Here is a 19,759-nt window from a genome sequence, read left to right as displayed (position 1 = left end):
CCTGGGAGATACTAGTGCCGTGGTCCTTGGCCTCGACATCCAAGGACCGTTGGTGGCAGTCATTAAGATTTTCGTGATTGTGAATGTGATGATGGTTAGGTTTTAATGTTAGAATGTATACTCCGACCTGATAATTATATTAATGAAGTTCATATATCCTTTTGGAGATATATTTGGAAAAGCCAGAGTATAAAAGTTATTCCGTTCAGATTTTACCTTCAGGGTGTAAACCTTCTGACATGTTGAAGAAAGGAGACTGTGTTGCTCGTAAGTATAGTTCATTATATTGGAGGATATTCAATGTAAAAAGATATAATACACCGAAGCCTTAATTCCGAATCCTTAAATTTCAAACTATGGATTCCAAGATGTTCAATCTGAAAAAGTGCTCGTAGATAAAATGATTTGTTGATACATTAAATAGTTTGTCAGATGTAGTGTAGCCTGTACGCTGTTCAGAGACGATGATAGAATAGACAAAACACTGAAGGGAAAAGTCTGGTTCAAGGCAAGCAGTTGTTAACATTACCGAAGCCACGTAGTCACTACTGTCTATCTACATTCAGCTTTGCTTGGAGATGTTACATGACATTTTAATTTCGATCACTCATCAAGAGGTGTTCGTTATTGACCTCGAGGCTAATTACACATTTTCTTGTTATCCTTCACTTCAGGTTGTACTCCACCGAAATCATGGGATCTCAGATTGAAGAGTTGTACAGAAAGTAAGTCCGTCTTTGGAATTGAGTTTGAATAACCAATAACGAACTAATTGATTGGTGATAAAAATGCCTCTGTAGAAATGATACAACGCGTTAAAACTTTATCTTGGTTCTCAAAGTGGTGCTCTTGAAAGTTGTTTATCCAAACTACACGTATTCAATTATCGGTGCATCATAACGGTAAGTCAAATTGTATATCAGGCGTGTTTAGACTCATTTGATTCCAAACTATCATAGCGAAGTTGAGTGCCTCCTCAGCACAAATTGATGCATGTGGATTATTGATGTTTGATGTATACTAAGTGTAGCTCTCCGTCTGTTTTATCCACTAGAAATCTGCACCTGCAAGGCTTGGGGAGATCCCCATTACCATCGTTACGACGATTTTAACAGAATGATTGACTTCATGGGTGTCTGTAAATACGTCTTCTCCAAGACGACCAACTCTGACGTCGCGTGTTCCTTCTCCATTGAGGTGAAGAATGAATATCGAGGCAACACAATTGTGTCTTTCGGTAGGATGATGGACCTGAAGATGGGAGGTTTCGTTGTCAGACTTCACAAGGACGGATGGACTAGGGTACGTTCTCATATACTAGTATATGCTCCACCCTTTTTTTTATGAATTTGAGCTGTTTGATAAATTGCTAGAACTGTCATATTGGTGTGGTGATTCATTGTTCTTTCATCAAGACAGGATCTCGATCTGCACACTCTAATAAGATGTTTGGATCCAAGAGCGTTTACATCTCACTTGTTTCTCATTGGGTTTTTTTCGCGTTATTTGCATGTGATAGGCGAAATCAAAATACAAGCAATGTTCAGTCAATATACTGAAGTGTAATGGTATTTTTACCGGCTTATTATAAACCGCGAGATACGGAATGCGAAATCGCGAGATGCCAACCTCTGTGAGAGTAACATGCGCCAGAGGATGTATTGCAATTATGGAAGCTGAAAAGGCGAACATTTATGAGACCGAGGCTGTAGTTTGGAGTTATCCTTGTTTTGATTTGCCTGGCATTGAAATAGACTCCGCTCTGCGATGTGTGGAATTTAACCTAACTTATAGCCTACTTTCGATGGTCAGACTATCCCGTGCTATTTTTAGCGATGACCAGACGTTCACCAGGTACATGCCCTGTGTTATCGGTCAATCATGTGTATGGTGACTTGTGCCGCCAGGCGCAACGGGGAAATAATCTTGATTCATACTGCATACTGAACCTCGCGATATTATACTGTCACAGTATATCTTGATAAGTTGCAAAAACCCTTGTGGTCAAGATGAACATGCAGGTGCATGTAGCCTTTGTATTGTATTTGGCCGCACTCTAATCGCATTGCATTACTCTCTAACAAGTCACCACAACTTTGTTCTGCAGGTCAGTGGCCTCACACAAAGAATGCCCTTTAACCTCAAACTCAAAGGCGGACATACTCTCAGTGCCACAAAATCTGGAGCCAACGACTTTAAGATATCAGTGCCAACCTGTTCCTTCGCTTTGTCATTCGGTGGTCAATATGGAGGTATTGTGACATCTCTTGGCCACTGGCAGTATGGAGGTGCTGGAAAGCTTACTGGAATGTGTGGTGACTGCGATGGAATGGCAGATGCCTTGACTAGCTTCAATAATTATCAGGTTCCCGATGACTCGGATGTGCCATTAGTTACGTAAGTGTATGTTTCAAACAAGCCGTTCGAAATATGATCAAATAAAACAAAAGAAATCGGTTGTTTACCTTGAAAATAATAAGTTCTATGCTTGATAACATCAAGTAGGTCTTTATAAAAACTTGATAACATACATAACAAACCACACTATGTCTTATCTGAATCCGGATCCTGCAATATTCAACCGATGTCAGAATTACACCGAAAGGTTTAGAATAGTATTCGCCCTTTGTTGAATACAAACAGATAGTGTTTACTTGCGGTCATGAGTACCGTCACATTCAAATAAGACAGGTGGGCGACAGCTTATTCGTGATATCCTTTCGAACACTTCGTCCAGAGAGGTAGGATAACTTTGGAAGTCTTCCATACAGCAGATTTTTGTATTCATTCCAAATAGAAGTCGAATTTAAATAGTGTTGATACTTTAGCTGTAAGAAGAGCGAGGATCCAGTCATCAAATGTTCGGATAAGAACAATGCCCTCATTGCATCAGACACGTACTGCGGTTACATCAAGTCAACCACTGGACCATTCGCAGAGTGCATCAAGAGCGGAAAGGTAGATTGGAAGTCAGCCTTTGCTGCTTGCCAGATAGATGCTTGCGCTTTTGTGGACAAACCCGAGTCCATTGAAGAAGTGATATGCGCTGATGTGGGAGAATTCGCCAGCGAATGTCAGTTGAATGGTTACCAACCTTCGAAGGTTTGGAGAACAACCACATTCTGTCGTAAGTTTGACTGATTTTGCTTTTCAAAAAGAGGCTTTGGCAGCAAATCTACAATAATGGCCTTCCGATTGCTTGTCGAATATCAAAATGGAACCAATGAAGTTCTAGCCTTGTAACCCTCAATTTGATTGGGGAATATTACTGAGGTCACGCTATGCCTAAGGCAACTGGTCGAAGAAGTTCGAAAATCAAGAACCATTTGGCTTCGGTGTGGAGCCAGTGGTGCTGGCGTTGTTCCAGTGCATCTGGAGTGGGTCAATTGGCTCTAGGATCTGGTAAATGCCAAGAGCGTCTGGTTTCAACCCGAGTAAATTGGCTCTTAAGGATCTTGTGTTTGGTCAGCGCCAGCATCCATTGACTCGTGTTGTGTGATTCTGGTGTTGGGGCAGTGGCTCTGATGTGAGCGCATTGTAAATGATGAGACCTTTCCTGACATCCTTAAAACAAGCATGTAGACGTTAAAACTATCATCACAGTTTTCACTTCATTATCGAATGGTCTCTACCTTGTTCTCTTTTTACTGTTAATATACGATTAATATCAATGTCATTTTCCAGCAATGAAGTGCCCTGCTAACAGCGTATATGAGTCCAAGATGCGTCCATGCCAACCGACGTGTATCAAGCCTGAACCAATCTTCTGTGAGGATGAGTTGATGGAAGGCTGCAAGTGTAATAAAGGCTTCATCCGAGATGGTGATTCGTGTGTCCCCGAGCAGTCATGTGGCTGTTGGGATGCAGACAAAAACTATTACACGGTGGGTAATGAGTAGAACCCCACTGAGTCAGATCGTGTCTAACTGCTAAGCCTCAGGTGCATAAACGAAGAAATCGCCCCACTCGCCGTCTAAGACAATGTTACCTTCATCAACCATTTGATAAGTACTTCTGCTTATATTGCTGCTCTTATGAGGAAAAGACTATATGGACTTTGCTTCGTCTCTTTTTCGGTATGACGTAATCTCACCAGGATTGCAGAGACCAGAGCATGTAGTGGGGCTTTTCATTGTACTCCATCTGCTGATATTGTCAACAATACTTTTTACCTATCAGATTGGTGATGAGCGCATAAGCTCCGACTGCACGACACTTTACAAGTGTATCAAAGTAGGATCAGTCGCCAAGCTAGGGTCCAGTGAGCTTAAACCTTGTGGCAAGGATGCTGAATGCAGACCTGGAGACAAAGGGGTCTATACCTGTGGCTGCAAGAAAAGATACCAAGGAGATGGATTCCAGTGCACGAAACGTAAGTGCAGCAAGTTTGGGTACCGTTATAAATGACACCTCACCTGTTGAAACGAACTTGATATATCCCCTCGTGACTAGTATAAACTCACCAGCAGACGCCACGAGGGTTGTCCATGGATGAAACGATTAGAAAGCTCCTGGCATGTGCTTTCCATGGTTATGTCAACATGTTTAGAGTATCCGTAATGGGTTTTCCTTGCCCCTATACATCCCATCAAAATGATACTATTAGTTTTCTTTACAAAACTCTGTTTCTACGAAGTGCGTACCTTAGCATCTTTCATATGCTGCAGTTATCTATACAAGCATCGGAACGTCCTTTGGTTCATCCCTACAAAGGCCAATATTTTTGCCAAATTTGCCATCCCTTTGCGTGTCTTCTTAACCGGTTATCATTTTCCTTCATAAACGATATTGCAAACGGATATCCATCCACACGACCGAAAGGGTGCACTAAAGTTTATAAGTTTCAAGTGTTTTTCTGTTGAAAGATTAAACATTAACTAGGGAGAGGAAGAGGTTTTCACTGCCAGTAATTAACTTCCTTTTTCTTCAAGAATGCACAAATGTTGCAAAGAGATGGACGGGGGATAAATGTGTCAACCGCTGCGCTCCAGAGGAGATCTGGGATAACACCAAGAAAATCTGCACACCGAGTTAGTATGAGACATCACAGGATTAGCCTACAACATAGCACTTATCCTTTTAAATATATCTGTCTTTCTGTAGTTTATCCTCTTGAGGCAGCTCGACTGTGGTAAAACAGTGTTGTATTTTAAATGCGTTGCAACTCGTTTTCATTATCTGCACTCGCTTTTTGGATGCGACCTCACCAAAGGCTTTGCCAAAGCTACTTAACCATCGCGATCTCATTCATGATAGAGTGACGCGCAAGTGCGGTGTGAATTCCTTAAGCCATGAGTTTGTACATTAATACACAATCACTGGGTGGATTCTAAATTGAATCCATTCTAAGCTGAATGAAGTTTCGTAACCATTAATTGTCGTTTAATGCTTTACCTTTTTCTCTAGGGTGCACCGAGTCTCAGTTATGGAACATCCCGACCAAACGATGTGTGGACAGTATGTATGTCTTATCTCAATAACTGTATAATAACAAACGCACGATTACGATTACTGATGATGAAGCCTGGGAGATACTAGTGCCGTGGTCCTTGGCCTCGACATCCAAGGACCGTTGGTGGCAGTCATTAAGATTTTCGTGATTGTGAATGTGATGATGGTTAGGTTTTAATGTTAGAATGTATACTCCGACCTGATAATTATATTAATGAAGTTCATATATCCTTTTGGAGATATATTTGGAAAAGCCAGAGTATAAAAGTTATTCCGTTCAAATTTTACCTTCAGGGTGTAAACCTTCTGACATGTTGAAGAAAGGAGACTGTGTTGCTCGTAAGTATAGTTCATTATATTGGAGGATATTCAATGTAAAAAGATATAATTCACCGAAGCCTTAATTCCGAATCCTTAAATTTCAAATTATGGATTCCAAGATGTTCAATCTGAAAAAGTGCTCGTACATCAAATGATTTGTTGATACATTAAATACTTTGTCAGATGTAGTGTAGCCTGTACGCTGTTCAGAGACGATGATAGAATAGACAAAACACTGAAGGGAAAAGTCTGGTTCAAGGCAAGCAGTTGTTAACATTACCGAAGCCACGTAGTCACTACTGTCTATCTACATTCAGCTTTGCTTGGAGATGTTACATGACATTCTAATTTCGATCACTCATCAAGAGGTGTTCGTTCTTAACCTCGAGGCTAAATACACATTTTCTTGTTTTCCTTCACTTCAGGTTGTACTCCACCGAAATCATGGGATCTCAGATTGAAGAGTTGTACAGAAAGTAAGTCCGTCTTTGGAATTGAGTTTGAATAACCAATAACGAACTAATTGATTAGTGATAAAAATGCCTCTGTAGAAATGATACAACGCATTAAAACTTTATCTTGGTTCTCGAAGTGTTGCTCTTGAAAGTTGTTCATCCAAACGACATGTATTCAATTATTGGTGCATCATAACGGTAAGTCAAATTGTATATCAGGCGTGTTTAGACTCATTTGATTCCAAACTATGTAGCGAAGTTGAGTGTCTCCCAGCACAAATTGATGCATGTAGATTATTGATGTTTGATGTATACTAAGTGTAGCTCTCCGTCTGTTTTATCCACTAGAAATCTGCACCTGCAAGGCTTGGGGAGATCCCCATTACCATCGTTACGACGATTTTACCAGAATGATCGACTTCATGGGTGTCTGCAAATATGTCTTCTCCAAGACGACCAACTCTGACGTCGCGTGTTCCTTCTCCATTGAGGTGAAGAACGAATATCGAGGCAACACAATTGTGTCTTTCGGTAGGATGATGGACCTGAAGATGGGAGGTTTCGTTGTCAGACTTCACAAGGACGGATGGACTAGGGTACGTTCTCATATACTAGTATATGCTCCACCCTTTTTTGATGAATTTGAGCTGTTTGATAAATTGCTAGAACTGTCATATTGTTGTGGTGGTTCATTGTTCTTTCATCAAGACAGAATCTCGATCTGCACACTCTAATAAGATGTTTGGATCCAAGAGCGTTTACATCTCACTTGTTTCTCATTGGGGTTTTTTCGCATTATTTGCATGTGATAGGCGAAATCAAAATACAAGCAATGTTCAGTCAGTATACTGAAGTGTAATGGTATTTTTACCGGCTTATTATAAACCGCGAGATGTGGAATGCGAAATCTTGAGATGCCAACCTCTGTGAGAGTAACATGCGCCAGAGGATGTATTGCAATTATGGAACCTGAAAAGGCGAACATTTATGAGACCGAGGCTGTAGTCTGGAGTTATCCTTGTTTTGATTTGCCCGGCATTAAAATAGACTCCGCTCTGCGATGTGTGGAATTTAACCTAACTTATAGCCTACTTTCGATGGTCAGACTATCCCGTGCTATTTTTAGCGATGACCAGACGTTCACCAGGTACATGCCCTGTGTTATCGGTCAATCATGTGTATGGTGACTTGTGCCGCCAGGCGTAACGGGGAAATAATCTTGATTCATACTGCATACTGAACCTCGCGATATTACACTCACAGTATATCTTGATAAGTTGCAAAAACCCTTGTGGTCAAGATGAACATGCAGGTGCATGTAGCCTTTGTATTGTATTCGGCCCTACTCTCATCGAATTGAGAAGTGGACAGCAGCGTTAGAAATGGTGATTGTCGTGATCGAGGGAAGTAGAAAATGATGATTACTTATCTCGCGATTTCGCGATTTCTCATCTCGCGGTTTATAATAAGCCATTTTGTGTCATTCAAACTTACCTATGGAACACTTTTGCATGTTACTCCATTTGGGCTCAAACACAAGAGTATCCCTTTAATTTTCTAAAGGGAGAACTGAGTTAACAGCTCGGCCGCCAGGCGGCGCCCTGACCGATCCCGCGAGATCGCGCCGATCTCATGCCGCCATATTCAGTCTTTACTCTTGTGCTTCTATGAAGCACATCGTTTTTTCAAAGCTGCCGTGAATTCGATTTAAAACCAAATTCAACCAGCCAAGTCTAGACGATTTTTGGGTTCATTCACCTACGGAGTAGACCACCCAACTAATCTTGGCATTAGTATTGTCCAGTCTATTTAATTATAGACATTTTCTTAGCTAGCTTAGTCGACCCGGCTCCATTATCTTGATCTTGGTAGGGTAGAGTTAAGTAGGCTATTCTCCGCTCTATTGTTCCGTTTCCGGGCATATAACCCGGAGGTCTAGCAAACCTCCCGCCACCACCCCTTCCGTCAGCCGAATTCCGGTTCCGGCCGCGGCTGCGAAGGATGCGGAATCTGACATTATTAATGTCTGTGGTCCCAAGGGAGACTTACATCCAATAAGTCTCCAAGGGTTTAATATACCCCGGACCTCAGGGAACCTTCCGGTTCCTCTGTCGTCCGCTCCCCCGAGTACAAGCCCTTTGTACCCGCGGGAGCACCCTGCTTCCGGTCCGCCGATTGCAGTTCCGGTTACTGACGCGGGTTCCCGTTTTTCAGTTACCGAAGACTCTACTGGGGGTTTTTCTCAGTCTTTACTGCGAAATAACCCCAGTCCTCAAGGACACAGTAGAGTAGGGCCGGACTTTATAACGCCACCTCCGAAACGCCATGCGTCTTCGGTAACAGCGTTTCCGCCCTCCGTACCTCCTTCTAAAAGGGCATCCGGTAGCTCCATACCGGCGAAGGAGTTACGGGCATTTCCGGTTTCGGACTTCGTCCTACCGGAAATGCAGGCACCTTCCTACGTTGGCCAACCTCTTGGGTGGAACCAACCGGAAGTGCCACCCCCTCCTCGTACAAGGGGGGGGTTGTTCCCATGGAACGAGCTACGCAGAGAGGACATCTGAACTCTGGTTCAGAATATGGGTATCTTCCGCTTCCGGAAGACCCATTCGCCCGTACATACGGCTTCCAGGGTTCGCTTATGCGCTCACCCTCGCCTCAACCGCCCGTCGTTGAGAGAAGCCGCACGTCGGGTCCGGAACCCGAGTCGGGACAGCAACTGTCCCAGCTCATCCAGATGGTAGCAGGTCTTACTGATAGACTCAGCCATCTGGAGCAGGGTTCCGGTTCCTCTGGTGCGCCTGGTCCCATCGGATACCCACCATCCGACTCCTCTATTTTAGAGGAATTTTCTGAGAACGAGAGTTCTCAGCCAGGCTACCGCTCCCCCAATCAGGAGGAGCTGTCACCAGAGGAGGCCAGTATCTTGTCGGATATGAGGACACTCAGATCCTTGATCAGAGCGTACCTCCCGCAGGATCTGTGCCCTACCCCGCCGGAACTGCCAGCCTTGTCAACACCGACCTTTTCACTCTGGGGACACGAAGTGGATCCCAATCCACAGGTTTCTCAAGGCTCCACTCGGGCACTTGAATTCCTTCCTCCCTCCCCGTCGGTGGTAGCAGTCTCTGAACTTTTGGAGCGTACAATCAGAGACTCACAAGGCGCCCACCAACGTACTTCCATCCCTGTCCTTCCGGCAGTCGGACCGGAAGCTTGGTGTAAACCGGGGAAGTTGTTCACGGCACAACTTCCTCCCGTTAGGCAGTACCGCGCTGACTATTATCGAGTCAGCTCGGCCGGCTGTCCAGCTGCAGCATCGACTTCCATATTAAAGGACGATGTACAGCTGGACCAACTCGTGCCTAGGGTGACCTCCTCCTCGGCTTACCGAGACCTTAGAGCACAAGAGGGTCTGGCCAAAAACACGTTAGCGGTGCTCTCCTACGCAGAGCACACTAACCTGGCGTAGCCAGATCCCTAAAAGATAATGAGTCACTATCTGATGACACAAAATCGCTTGTGACATCCTTGTCACATTCGATTAGGCACGCTATTGCTCTGTCCGCCAAGACCGCAGCAAATAGCTTCCTACTCCGTAGAGACGCCGCACTGGGCTCTCTCAATGTCATCAGATCCCTCCAGCTGGAAGGGGCCTTAAGAACCGCTCCTATGGACGGTTCTTTCCTGTTCGCAGATTCTGTACAAGAGGCGGCTCAAGCACAGAAAGATTGGGACAAATTATATGCCCCCACTGCGACACAGAGGGCCAAGACCTCTCTACCTAACGCTAGAAAGATAGAGAGGCCCCAGCAGGCATCGGGTTCAATCCCGTACGCCAGGCAGGTCCTGCCTAGGCCTACCCCGCCTAGTCAGCCTGCTCCTGCTGGATCCTTCCGACGGGAAGCGGAGGGTCGCCGGACTGGAAAGAGGAAAAATACTTCCTCTAACCAGGGTGGATCCGGTCCGACTAAGCACTCCTTTCGCCCAAGGGGTGCTGGCCGGAAGAGGTGATTCCCCCCTCCTTTCTCCTCCCGGACGCAAAAAGGAGCCGACTCCGGTAGTCGGGGGCCGTCTGCAAAAATTTGCAGACATTTGGGACGATTGGTGCCCAAAGGGGTCCCCAGTCCCAAACATGTTGAGGTACGGAGTGAAACTAGATTTCAACCGTACCCCCCGACTACCATATATCCAACCCCAGTTCAGCCACCGAAGGACCCAGTCAAGGCCTCTGCCCTCCAAGCAGAGGTCGCGACATTACTGGAGAAGCAAGTTATCCAGGTCCTTCAAGATCCATGCTCCCCCGGCTTTTACAGCCACGTTTTCTTGGTTCCCAAGAAAGCAGGGACATGGAGGCTGATCATAGACCTTTCCAGGTTAAACACCTTCTTGAATGTTCCTCATTTCAAGATGGAAACCACCAGGTCTATAGCAACGGCGATACAGCCCAACGATTGGGCGATATCGATGGATTTAATGGATGCGTACTTACATGTACCGATCCATCCAGACTATCAACACTTCCTTCGATTCCATTACGAAGGAAAGACGTATCAATTCAGGGCCCTGCCGTTCGGTCTGGCATCGGCACCCCTAATTTTTACGATGATAGTCACAGCCTTAGTCGCTCCCTTTCACGTGATGGGGTTCAAGCTCCATCACTACCTAGACGATTGGCTACTCCGTTGCAAATCGCGGGAACTACTACTGCAACAACTTCAGGTTCTAAAGCAAAAAGTATTTTCCGCAGGTTGGATTATCAACGAAACAAAGTCAGAATTCATACCATCCCAAGACTTTGTTTACGTTGGAGTTCGGTTCCTTACGGCCATAGGGAAAATGCTGCCCCCCCCTAGACAGGATAAAGAAAATTCTTCATCTCGTCGCAGAATTCAGAGGAAGGACTCAAGCTCCCGCAAGGCGATGCTTGAGCCTTTTGGGACTTCTGAATTCGGCAGCAGACCAAATCCCCCTTGGCCGTCTATATATGCGTCCCATCCAGATGTTTCTAATGTCTCTATGGAAACCCCACAGGGACCCATTAGACAAGTTGGTATTGATACCTCAATACCTACTCAAGAACGTCTGGAACTTCTGGGAGTCGGAGACTCGTCTCCAAAGCGGTGTAGATCTTGCTCCACCGCCCCCAGAAGTGTCCCTGTTCACAGATGCTTCTCTACTAGGGTGGGGAGCACATCTGAACAACGGGGACATGTCCATAAGGGGTCTATGGACAAGGGAGGAGACCATTCTTTCAATAAATATATTGGAAATGAAGGCTGTCCTTCTTGCCGTGAGGGCTCTTTCCCTTCACCTGAAGAATCGGAGAGTAACCCTGTTCTCCGACAATTCTACAGTAGTAGCATATGTCAGGAGACAGGGAGGCACAAAGTCCGGCATTCTTTGCCAGCTAACTTGGGAGCTTTACCATCTTTGTGCCGACCTTGGAGTATCGATATGTGCCAGACACATACCGGGCAAACGCAACATCCTTGCCGACGCCCTGTCCCGTCAGAACAAACTAGTTCAGACAGAGTGGACACTCCATCAGGAGGTTGTAGACGACCTTTGTCGCCTTTGACAATCTCCGAAGGTAGATCTGTTCGCCACCAGGCTGAACAATCGCCTTCCCATCTATTACTCTCCACTTCCGGACGAAGAGGCCCTGGAAGTCGACAGCCTTACAGCCTCGTGGGGAGGGCTGAACGCATATGCGTTTCCACCCCTCCCTCTCATCCAACCAGTCCTGAACAAGATCTTGACCAACCACCCGGTGAGAATAACTCTCATCGCACCTTGCTGGCCAAATCAGGCCTGGTTCCCAGCCTTGCTGGAGCTCCTGATAGACCACCCCAGGAGTCTTCCTACTTGGAAGCACCTCCTGTGGCACCCCCTGGGGAGATGCTACCACCAGAACCCTGGATTTTTCAAGTTTCACGCCTGGAACTTATCCAGTTGCATCTCCACCAGAGAGGCTTTTCGGACATCGCTGTCAAGCGCATGTCCGCAACTCAAAGGGGGTCTACCCTTGATGTGTATCAAGGAAAGTGGTCTACCTTCACTTCCTGGTGCAGGGAGAACGGAGTTAATCCGATCTCTCCCTCTATATACAGATTAGTTGATTTCCTTATTGAATTATTCACGGAAAGACAACTATCTGTCACGGCTATAAAAGGGTACAAGTCCGCCATCGCTTCTACCCTCCGTGTTTTAAGCACCTGGGATCTTCGTTGGGAGGACCAAATAACCCCTCTTTTCAGAGGAATGTTATTAGAGCGTCCTAGACCGGTTCACAACACCCCTAAATGGGACCTTTCTGTTGTCCTTAAGGTGCTCATGAGGCATCCTTTTGAACCCATGTCTATTTCATCCATGAAATATCTGACACTCAAAACGGTCTTTCTAGTAGCCTTGGCTACCGCCCAACGGAGATCAGAGCTCCATGCACTTTCTTTTAAGAAGCTGGCTTTTAGAGAGGGAGGGGAGGTTATCCTGGCTTTCATACCAGGATTTCTGGCGAAGAACCAGGGACCGGCCGCCTCTCGGCCCCCGGTTACTATTCCCTCTCTGTCAGGAACGATCTCTTATGATCTTCCTGACAGAACTTTATGTCTCGTCAGGGCCCTAAAGTTCTACATAAATAGGACAAAACCTCCCGGTATCCGCCAGGGGAGAGAGCGTTTGTTTTTGTCCTATAAGGAGGGAAATAAACGAGAGATAGCGGCCGCCACTATTTCAAGGTGGATTGTGGAGACTATTCGTCTTTCCTACAACACCTTGAAGACTTCCTCTGATCTTCGTGCGCTAGCTAACATCTCAGCGCACGAAGTAAGAGCACTAGCCACCTCCTGGGCTAACTACCGAGGAGTTGCTCTTCAAGAAGTCGTTTCCGCTGCATGTTGGAGTAATCACTCCACATTCTCTCGTTTCTACCTACGAGACGTTTCTTCCCTCGTAGATGGCATGCACACAATCGGCCCGATTGTGTCTGCGGGGCATGTTGTTTGATCCTGGCTAGATAAAAAAAAAGGGGGAAGCCCGATTGAAGAGTCAAACGCGCATCTTGCGCCATTTTTGATATGCCCTATCTTCAACAATCCAGGCAACCCCTAGTAGACTAGAAAGGACGCAATTTCTTATTGTTGTTTAGCAATATCTCATTCTACACCCTTGAACATGCCTTACTTGCTCTAAGCTCTTTTGCCGGAAAGAAGATGGTTTTATTACGCAATTCTAGCGCTTTCCGGAGAATGGGTCTATTACTCTCTATAATATGATTGTAATACCGAGATCAAAATACCGGTCCTCCGGTTCTCCCCATTTCTTTCCCCTGGCGGTCCTCCTTAGCTAATATGCCGGTGGTGCCTCCTGGATGGAACAACAGCTCAGCCTTAGGTAAGTCCTCATTTCCCACCTCCAATAGGTTGCTGGGATTCGATGCAAAAGTGTTCCATAGGTAAGTTTGAATGACACAAAATGCCCATTTCCTTACAAGAAATGGCCATTTTGTTAGTTCATACTTACCTATGGAACACGGCCCTCCCGCCGTCCCCACAAACGGGACATACTCTTTTTTAACGCTCAAGAGTAAAGACTAAATATGGCGGCATGAGATCGGCGCGATCTCGCGGGATCGGTCAGGGCGCCGCCTGGCGGCCGAGCTGTTAACTCAGTTCTCCCTTTAGAAAATTAAAGGGATACTCTTGTGTTTGAGCCCAAATGGAGTAACATGCAAAAGTGTTCCATAGGTAAGTTTGAATGACACAAAATGGCCATTTCTTGTAAGGAAATGGGCATTTTTCAACAAACAGAAGTTGCGATACAACCATCGACTAATCTGACAATTTATGTTAGCCAGTTATATGGGACATTGCATTACTCTCTAACAAGTCACCACAACTTTGTTCTGCAGGTCAGTGGCCTCACACAAAGAATGCCCTTTAACCTCAAACTCAAAGGCGGACATACTCTCAGTGCCACAAAATCTGGAGCCAACGACTTTAAGATATCAGTGCCAACCTGTTCCTTCGCTTTGTCATTCGGTGGTCAATATGGAGGTATTGTGACATCTCTTGGCCACTGGCAGTATGGAGGTGCTGGAAAGCTTACTGGAATGTGTGGTGACTGCGATGGAATGGCAGATGCCTTGACTAGCTTCAATAATTATCAGGTTCCCGATGACTCGGATGTGCCATTAGTTAAGTAAGTGTATGTTTCAAACAAGCCGTTTGAAATATGATCAAATAAAACAAAAGAAATCGGTTGTATACCTTGAAAATAATAAGTTCTATGCTTGATAACAGTAGTGTAAAAGTGGGGGTTCTAACTCACCCTAGGTTTGACTAGGTTTTTATTCAGTCAAATCCTAGTCAAACAATTATTCAGTCAAATCCTAGTCAAACAATTATTCAGTCAAATCCTAGTCAAACGATTATTCAGTCAAATCCTAGTCAAACAATTATTCAGTCAAACACCAGTCAACACTTCACACATTTCCTTTCAGTCAAACACCAGTCAACACTTCACACAACTTCTCTCAATTCCTTTCAGTCAAACACCAGTTATAACCGCTCCTCAATTTTGAGGAGCGGACTCACAGTCAAACAGTAGTCAAAACACAACTTCTTCAGTCAAACACCAGTTAAAACCGCTCCTCAATTTTGAGGAGCGGACTCACAGTCAAACAGTAGTCAAAACACAACTTCTTCAGTCAAACACCAGTCAAAACAACTCTCCAAAATTGGAGAACGGACTCACAGTCAAACACAGTCAAAACACAACTTCTTCAGTCAAAACAACTCTCCAAAATTGGAGAACGGACTCACAGTCAAACAGTAGTCAAACTTTTTTACAAACCGCTCGCTTCGCTCGCTGAACAACAATTCTACAAACCGCTCGCTTCGCTCGCGGCTGCGCTTCGCTCGCGGCTGCGCTTCGCTCGCGGCTGCGCTTTAAAAACGATATCTAATAGATTTTTTTGTATAGAAAATGACTCATATCATCAGACACGTCGCTAGCGCTTCAAAAAAGAATAGAGATCCTAGATATTCAAAAAATAACAATCTAACAGACTATACCTCATCCGAAGATGAACTTAGAGATATAACAGACTATTCCTCATCCGAAGAAGAGGACTATCTTTCGGAAAGCGAATTAGATGCCAAAATTATACCTCCAGAATCAGAGTTAATCACTTGGAAAGAAGAAGTTCCTTTAAACGTGTGGTATAAGATTGTAGGGAAAGAGCAGAAGATTACCAAACACGGAGAAGCGTTAATTCTAACTCTAAAATATAGAAAGCTGCAGCCCTTGAAAACTTTTGCAACATCGTTGATCAAACGAGATTTAGAAGCGAATCCTAACTTGAACTATATAATATCGTTAGGAAAACCTAAAGGGAAAAAGTATTACGCGTTTAAATTAGTGCAAGGATAAAATGGTATAATTTTATAAGAAGTGTTACGTTCTTATAAAGTTACATCATTACTTTAGTCTGACTCGCTAAAATAGCCCAAACAGTTAATCACCGATGAAAGTCAAGTTATTTCAGATTCTCTGTAATTTTATTGGATTTTTTATATGTCTGAATAATAAGGTCAAACTCACTCGCAGAAATATGTTCATTCGTAATCGCGCGTGAGAGTAAATTATTTACATCGTTTAAATGATCTTGTGTGTGAATCCAGATTGTTTTATGTTTTTTCATTTTTTTCCTTAATTGTGGAACAACAATTTTACCTGCTTTGCCTAACATAGTACAAACAACAGCTAAAGGTAAAGTAACAATATTGGTTATTACACCACCTGTGCCAATCGAAGCGATTCCTGCTCCTGCTGTAAAAAAGCTAGTTTCTAACCAATGAATGATATTTGAAATTTTTTTATAATTTTTATACAGTTGACGTCGTCTTCCAATTTTTTGTTGTAAGTCTGACTTGATCTGCTCAATCTGCTCAAAGCGAAATTCATCCTGTTCGGGGATGGAATCTAAAACATCCATTCTTTTATTCTAACAGTAAATCTATGGTACACGGGATTTTAAATTCAATGGGTTCATTGTTTTGATTTTTGATGTCAATTTCGACATAGGAAAAATCCTGGTCTTGAATCATGACTTTTTGTAACGAACTATATTCCACAAGATCCCCATAATTTTTTCCTTTCGCGACAAAGGTGGAAATAATATCAGAATGAACCCCATCTAAAAAAATTTTACCGTTATCCACAACATTACAACAAATACGATATTCTTGATGGGGTAAAAATTGACAAGGTTGTTCTCCTTTCACTTCATTGATAATATGTGCATCTTCCAATTTAATTCCCAATAATGTACGTAATTCCTCATGGATCCATACTATAAAAGGAGGCTTCACTTTTATCACAATTTTTCCTTCGCTTTCCAAATAAGTGATCATCATCTTGTTCTGATGTCCTTCTTCCTCCAGCGCATGTTGTATCGCTTTGATATAAGAGTCAATGCTATAAAGTCCTTCTGAGATATAGACAGAACCATGATTTCTAAAAGTATCAGCTGGAGCCGATTCTGCAAAATTTAAATAGTTATTTTTTGAAAATCTTGAAATATTAAAATAAGTTGTAGGAATAATAGCATGTGCGACACGTACAGTTTTATACTGATTAATATTTGTCCTTAAGGACTGTCTCTTTGTGTTATGAAAGCGTAGATTCATACTCGCTGCGCTCATCCTCATTACTTTATTTTAGAAGAATTTTTTTTTGCTTTATTTTTAATTGTTCCTGCATTATTCACTACAACTTGAATCACAACTAAAATAGTGACAGCCACTGCGATAATCAAATGCTCTGCTAAAAATCCTATCACACCTGCAGCTGCTTTTAAGATAGTGGACACAACGGTTCCTAAAATTCTAGGGAGTGCTGCTAGAGCTTTTGAACCTAAGGAAAGTAACCAATTTTTAAATTTTATCAGACCTTGTGTAATTTTATTCGGTGTACTAGGAGTATCTGGTTTTCCAGGTCCTATAGGTTTACTAGGTGTATCAGGTCCAGGTCCAGGTCCAGGCTTAGAAGGTGCACTTGGTTTTACTAAAGACGCGAGACTTGCACCAATGGCAGATAAAGTAAAAATAACTGCACTAACAATAGTAGCAAGTTTAAAGCCCTTCAATTTGAATAAAGCTTTTAATCGGTCTCCTAAGGATTCTTTTGCATCATTCACTGTATCACGAAATTTTTTTAGCTAATTGTTTAAAATGTTTTTTACTTCTTTCATTCAAATTAGCCACTTCATCTGATTCTGCCTCATCAATCTCTCTAAGATTTTGTTCTTCATGCTCAATTAAAGGCTCCATTTCAATATCATCACTTTGCCTCAATGTGTTTATTTTATCTTTTATTCTGTCACGTGACTGACTATATTTTCTTTAATCGATTTAAACTGTCTTCTGAAATAGTCTATAATCTCATCTAATTTAGAATTCTTTGTTTTCATTGGTTCGTTTGAATTCAAAGTGGTTTCTTGAATGTCATCAACATCATTAGGGTCAACATCAACAAACTTTGTTTCATTTGTATCAAGATTAGTGTCTTGTACAAGATTGGTGTCTTTATTTGCAATAATAACTTTAGGTTCCAGAGGATAAGGTGAGCTAGAACCTGCCCCTTCTTCGGGAAACAATTGTTTTCTCACTTGCTTTTTTTCTCCAACATTTTCAAGCATTGGAGTTTCTCCATCATTATTTGGTCTAAAAAAACTCTTAAATTCTGCTTTTCCTTCTCCTTTTAAAGAGCCCCTCATATAAGGTTCTTTATTTTTATTATACGATAGTTTAATGTCTCCTGTTGATGATTTATAAAATATATCACCGTTTTCACTAATTATCACTCTGTTACGCAGTTCGTTCATGGTCCGATTCGCCTTTAATCTTAATTTATTTTTATCCATAAAGTCATGTAAAAATATTTCTTTTTCATCAATGATGGCCAGAGCGTTCATTTCACTAACTCTTGGAGGTCGTGGTATATCTCCAATCAAATCATTCGTAAGAATAACATCATTCGCTGCTTGTTGATCTAAATTATATTCCAGACCATCTTCATCTCCTATATCAGCTTCCCAGTCAATCTTTTCAATGACATTGTCCATTTATTTTAAAGAAATTTTGATAACACCGCAGATCCCACCACACTGCCTGCAATGTACATTTGTTCATACTTTTTCTGAGACTCACTTGGCGTATAAAAGTGGTTTAAAGTTGGTTCAGGGTGGATTCTGTCGTAATAGCGAATAGAATCTTCCATATCTAACATGTCTGATTTTGCTTGATGTTTTTTCTGACGTTGTTCTGCAAGGAAATCTAGGTGTTTTATCCTATTCTGGGACCACGTCGCAGATTGTTTTTGTAATTTTTCTAATGCTAAATCATGTCACTTTCGTTCATCTGCAGCATTCTGTCTATCAAATGCATGAAAGAGTGCAGAACCTCCAACGAAAGCAGTTGCATTAGCCACAGCACCAAAAATCGTTGTTAAAATCATGCCTGCCATATTCGTTTTATTTTATTTAAATTTTTTTAATTAGTGATGTTCTTTGGTAGACTCATATTTTTCTCAAGATAACCTTTTGTAATAATAGCAAGTGTCACTGCACCAGTGAGCTTAACAGCTTCCATAAGGTCAGGTTTACTAGGATCTCCAATGTTTGACTTCAGTAGTTTCTTTGCAGCTAATCCATAGCCAACAGTTAAAGCTGTTAAAACAGCAGCGTGATAGATTGTGTTTCCAATATTTTTCGTTTCAATACCAGTTCTCATTTATTTAAACAGAAAAAAATTAAATTTCTAATTTAGATTTTGTTTGTTTTTCTTTCACAGGTTGTTCCACGTGTTCAGTCACCTCAGATTTTGAATTTTTTGTGAAATACAATACATAAGTTGCTAAACCAAGTCCTCCAATAAGGAGTGTAAAATAATAGGTTGTATTATTTTGACTAGGAGTTGATGTCTCTTGTGATGTTTCTTCCACTTTAATTTTTTTACGATTCCTGTTCATTTCACCCAATTTTTTCCCCCATGCTACTTTTTTAGGATCTTTTGGTTTATCTTTAGTTGTAATTTCTTTTACTTTTTCATTATCATCACTCATTTATTTTATAGAAATAAATTATCAAATTATTGTCATAATTATTGTCATAATTATTGTCAAATTATTGTCATAATTATTGTCATAATTATTGTCAAATTATTGTCATTATTATTGTCATAATTATTATCTTTATTTAATGAATTATCATTAATATAAAAGATGATAATCATGTATGATTATTTTTTATTTTGTTGTAAATATACACAACATTTCAAATGGAAAAGCCTCTTTGAACAATTAGCGTTTGGGAACATTCCTTCCCATGTTAAAATAAAGCATCCTTATTTATTCTACAACAATATACCTTTTGAAATGGTAGAGGATCATCGTCTATTTGTACAACAGATTACGTCTTCTATTGTGTTTGAACACCCTCGCGTTAAACAGTCAAAAGAAATGATGCT

General features: G+C 42.3%; 1 protein-coding gene and 1 long non-coding RNA gene across 2 annotated transcripts; both read left to right on the top strand.

The window, feature by feature from the left end:
* The first annotated feature begins 3,080 nt into the window (after positions 1-3,080).
* On the top strand, positions 3,081-4,272 carry LOC135501151 (uncharacterized). Its single transcript, XR_010449566.1, has 3 exons — positions 3,081-3,127; positions 3,685-3,884; positions 4,180-4,272. It is a non-coding gene; the product is annotated as an uncharacterized LOC135501151 (long non-coding RNA).
* A 13-nt stretch (positions 4,273-4,285) lies between these two features.
* Positions 4,286-18,718, top strand: LOC135501639 (BMP-binding endothelial regulator protein-like). Its single transcript, XM_064793862.1, has 7 exons — positions 4,286-4,372; positions 4,952-5,030; positions 5,407-5,457; positions 5,746-5,790; positions 6,198-6,248; positions 6,576-6,823; positions 18,659-18,718. The coding sequence occupies exons 1-7, from the start codon at positions 4,286-4,288 to the stop codon at positions 18,716-18,718; spliced, it is 621 nt and encodes a 206-aa protein (XP_064649932.1).
* Positions 18,719-19,759: the final 1,041 nt, after the last annotated feature.

Source organism: Lineus longissimus, chromosome 17 (assembly GCF_910592395.1).
Source record: "Lineus longissimus chromosome 17, tnLinLong1.2, whole genome shotgun sequence".
In the NCBI taxonomy this organism is placed as follows: Eukaryota; Metazoa; Nemertea; class Pilidiophora; order Heteronemertea; family Lineidae; genus Lineus; species Lineus longissimus.
This window is presented reverse-complemented; position numbering and strand designations above follow the sequence as displayed.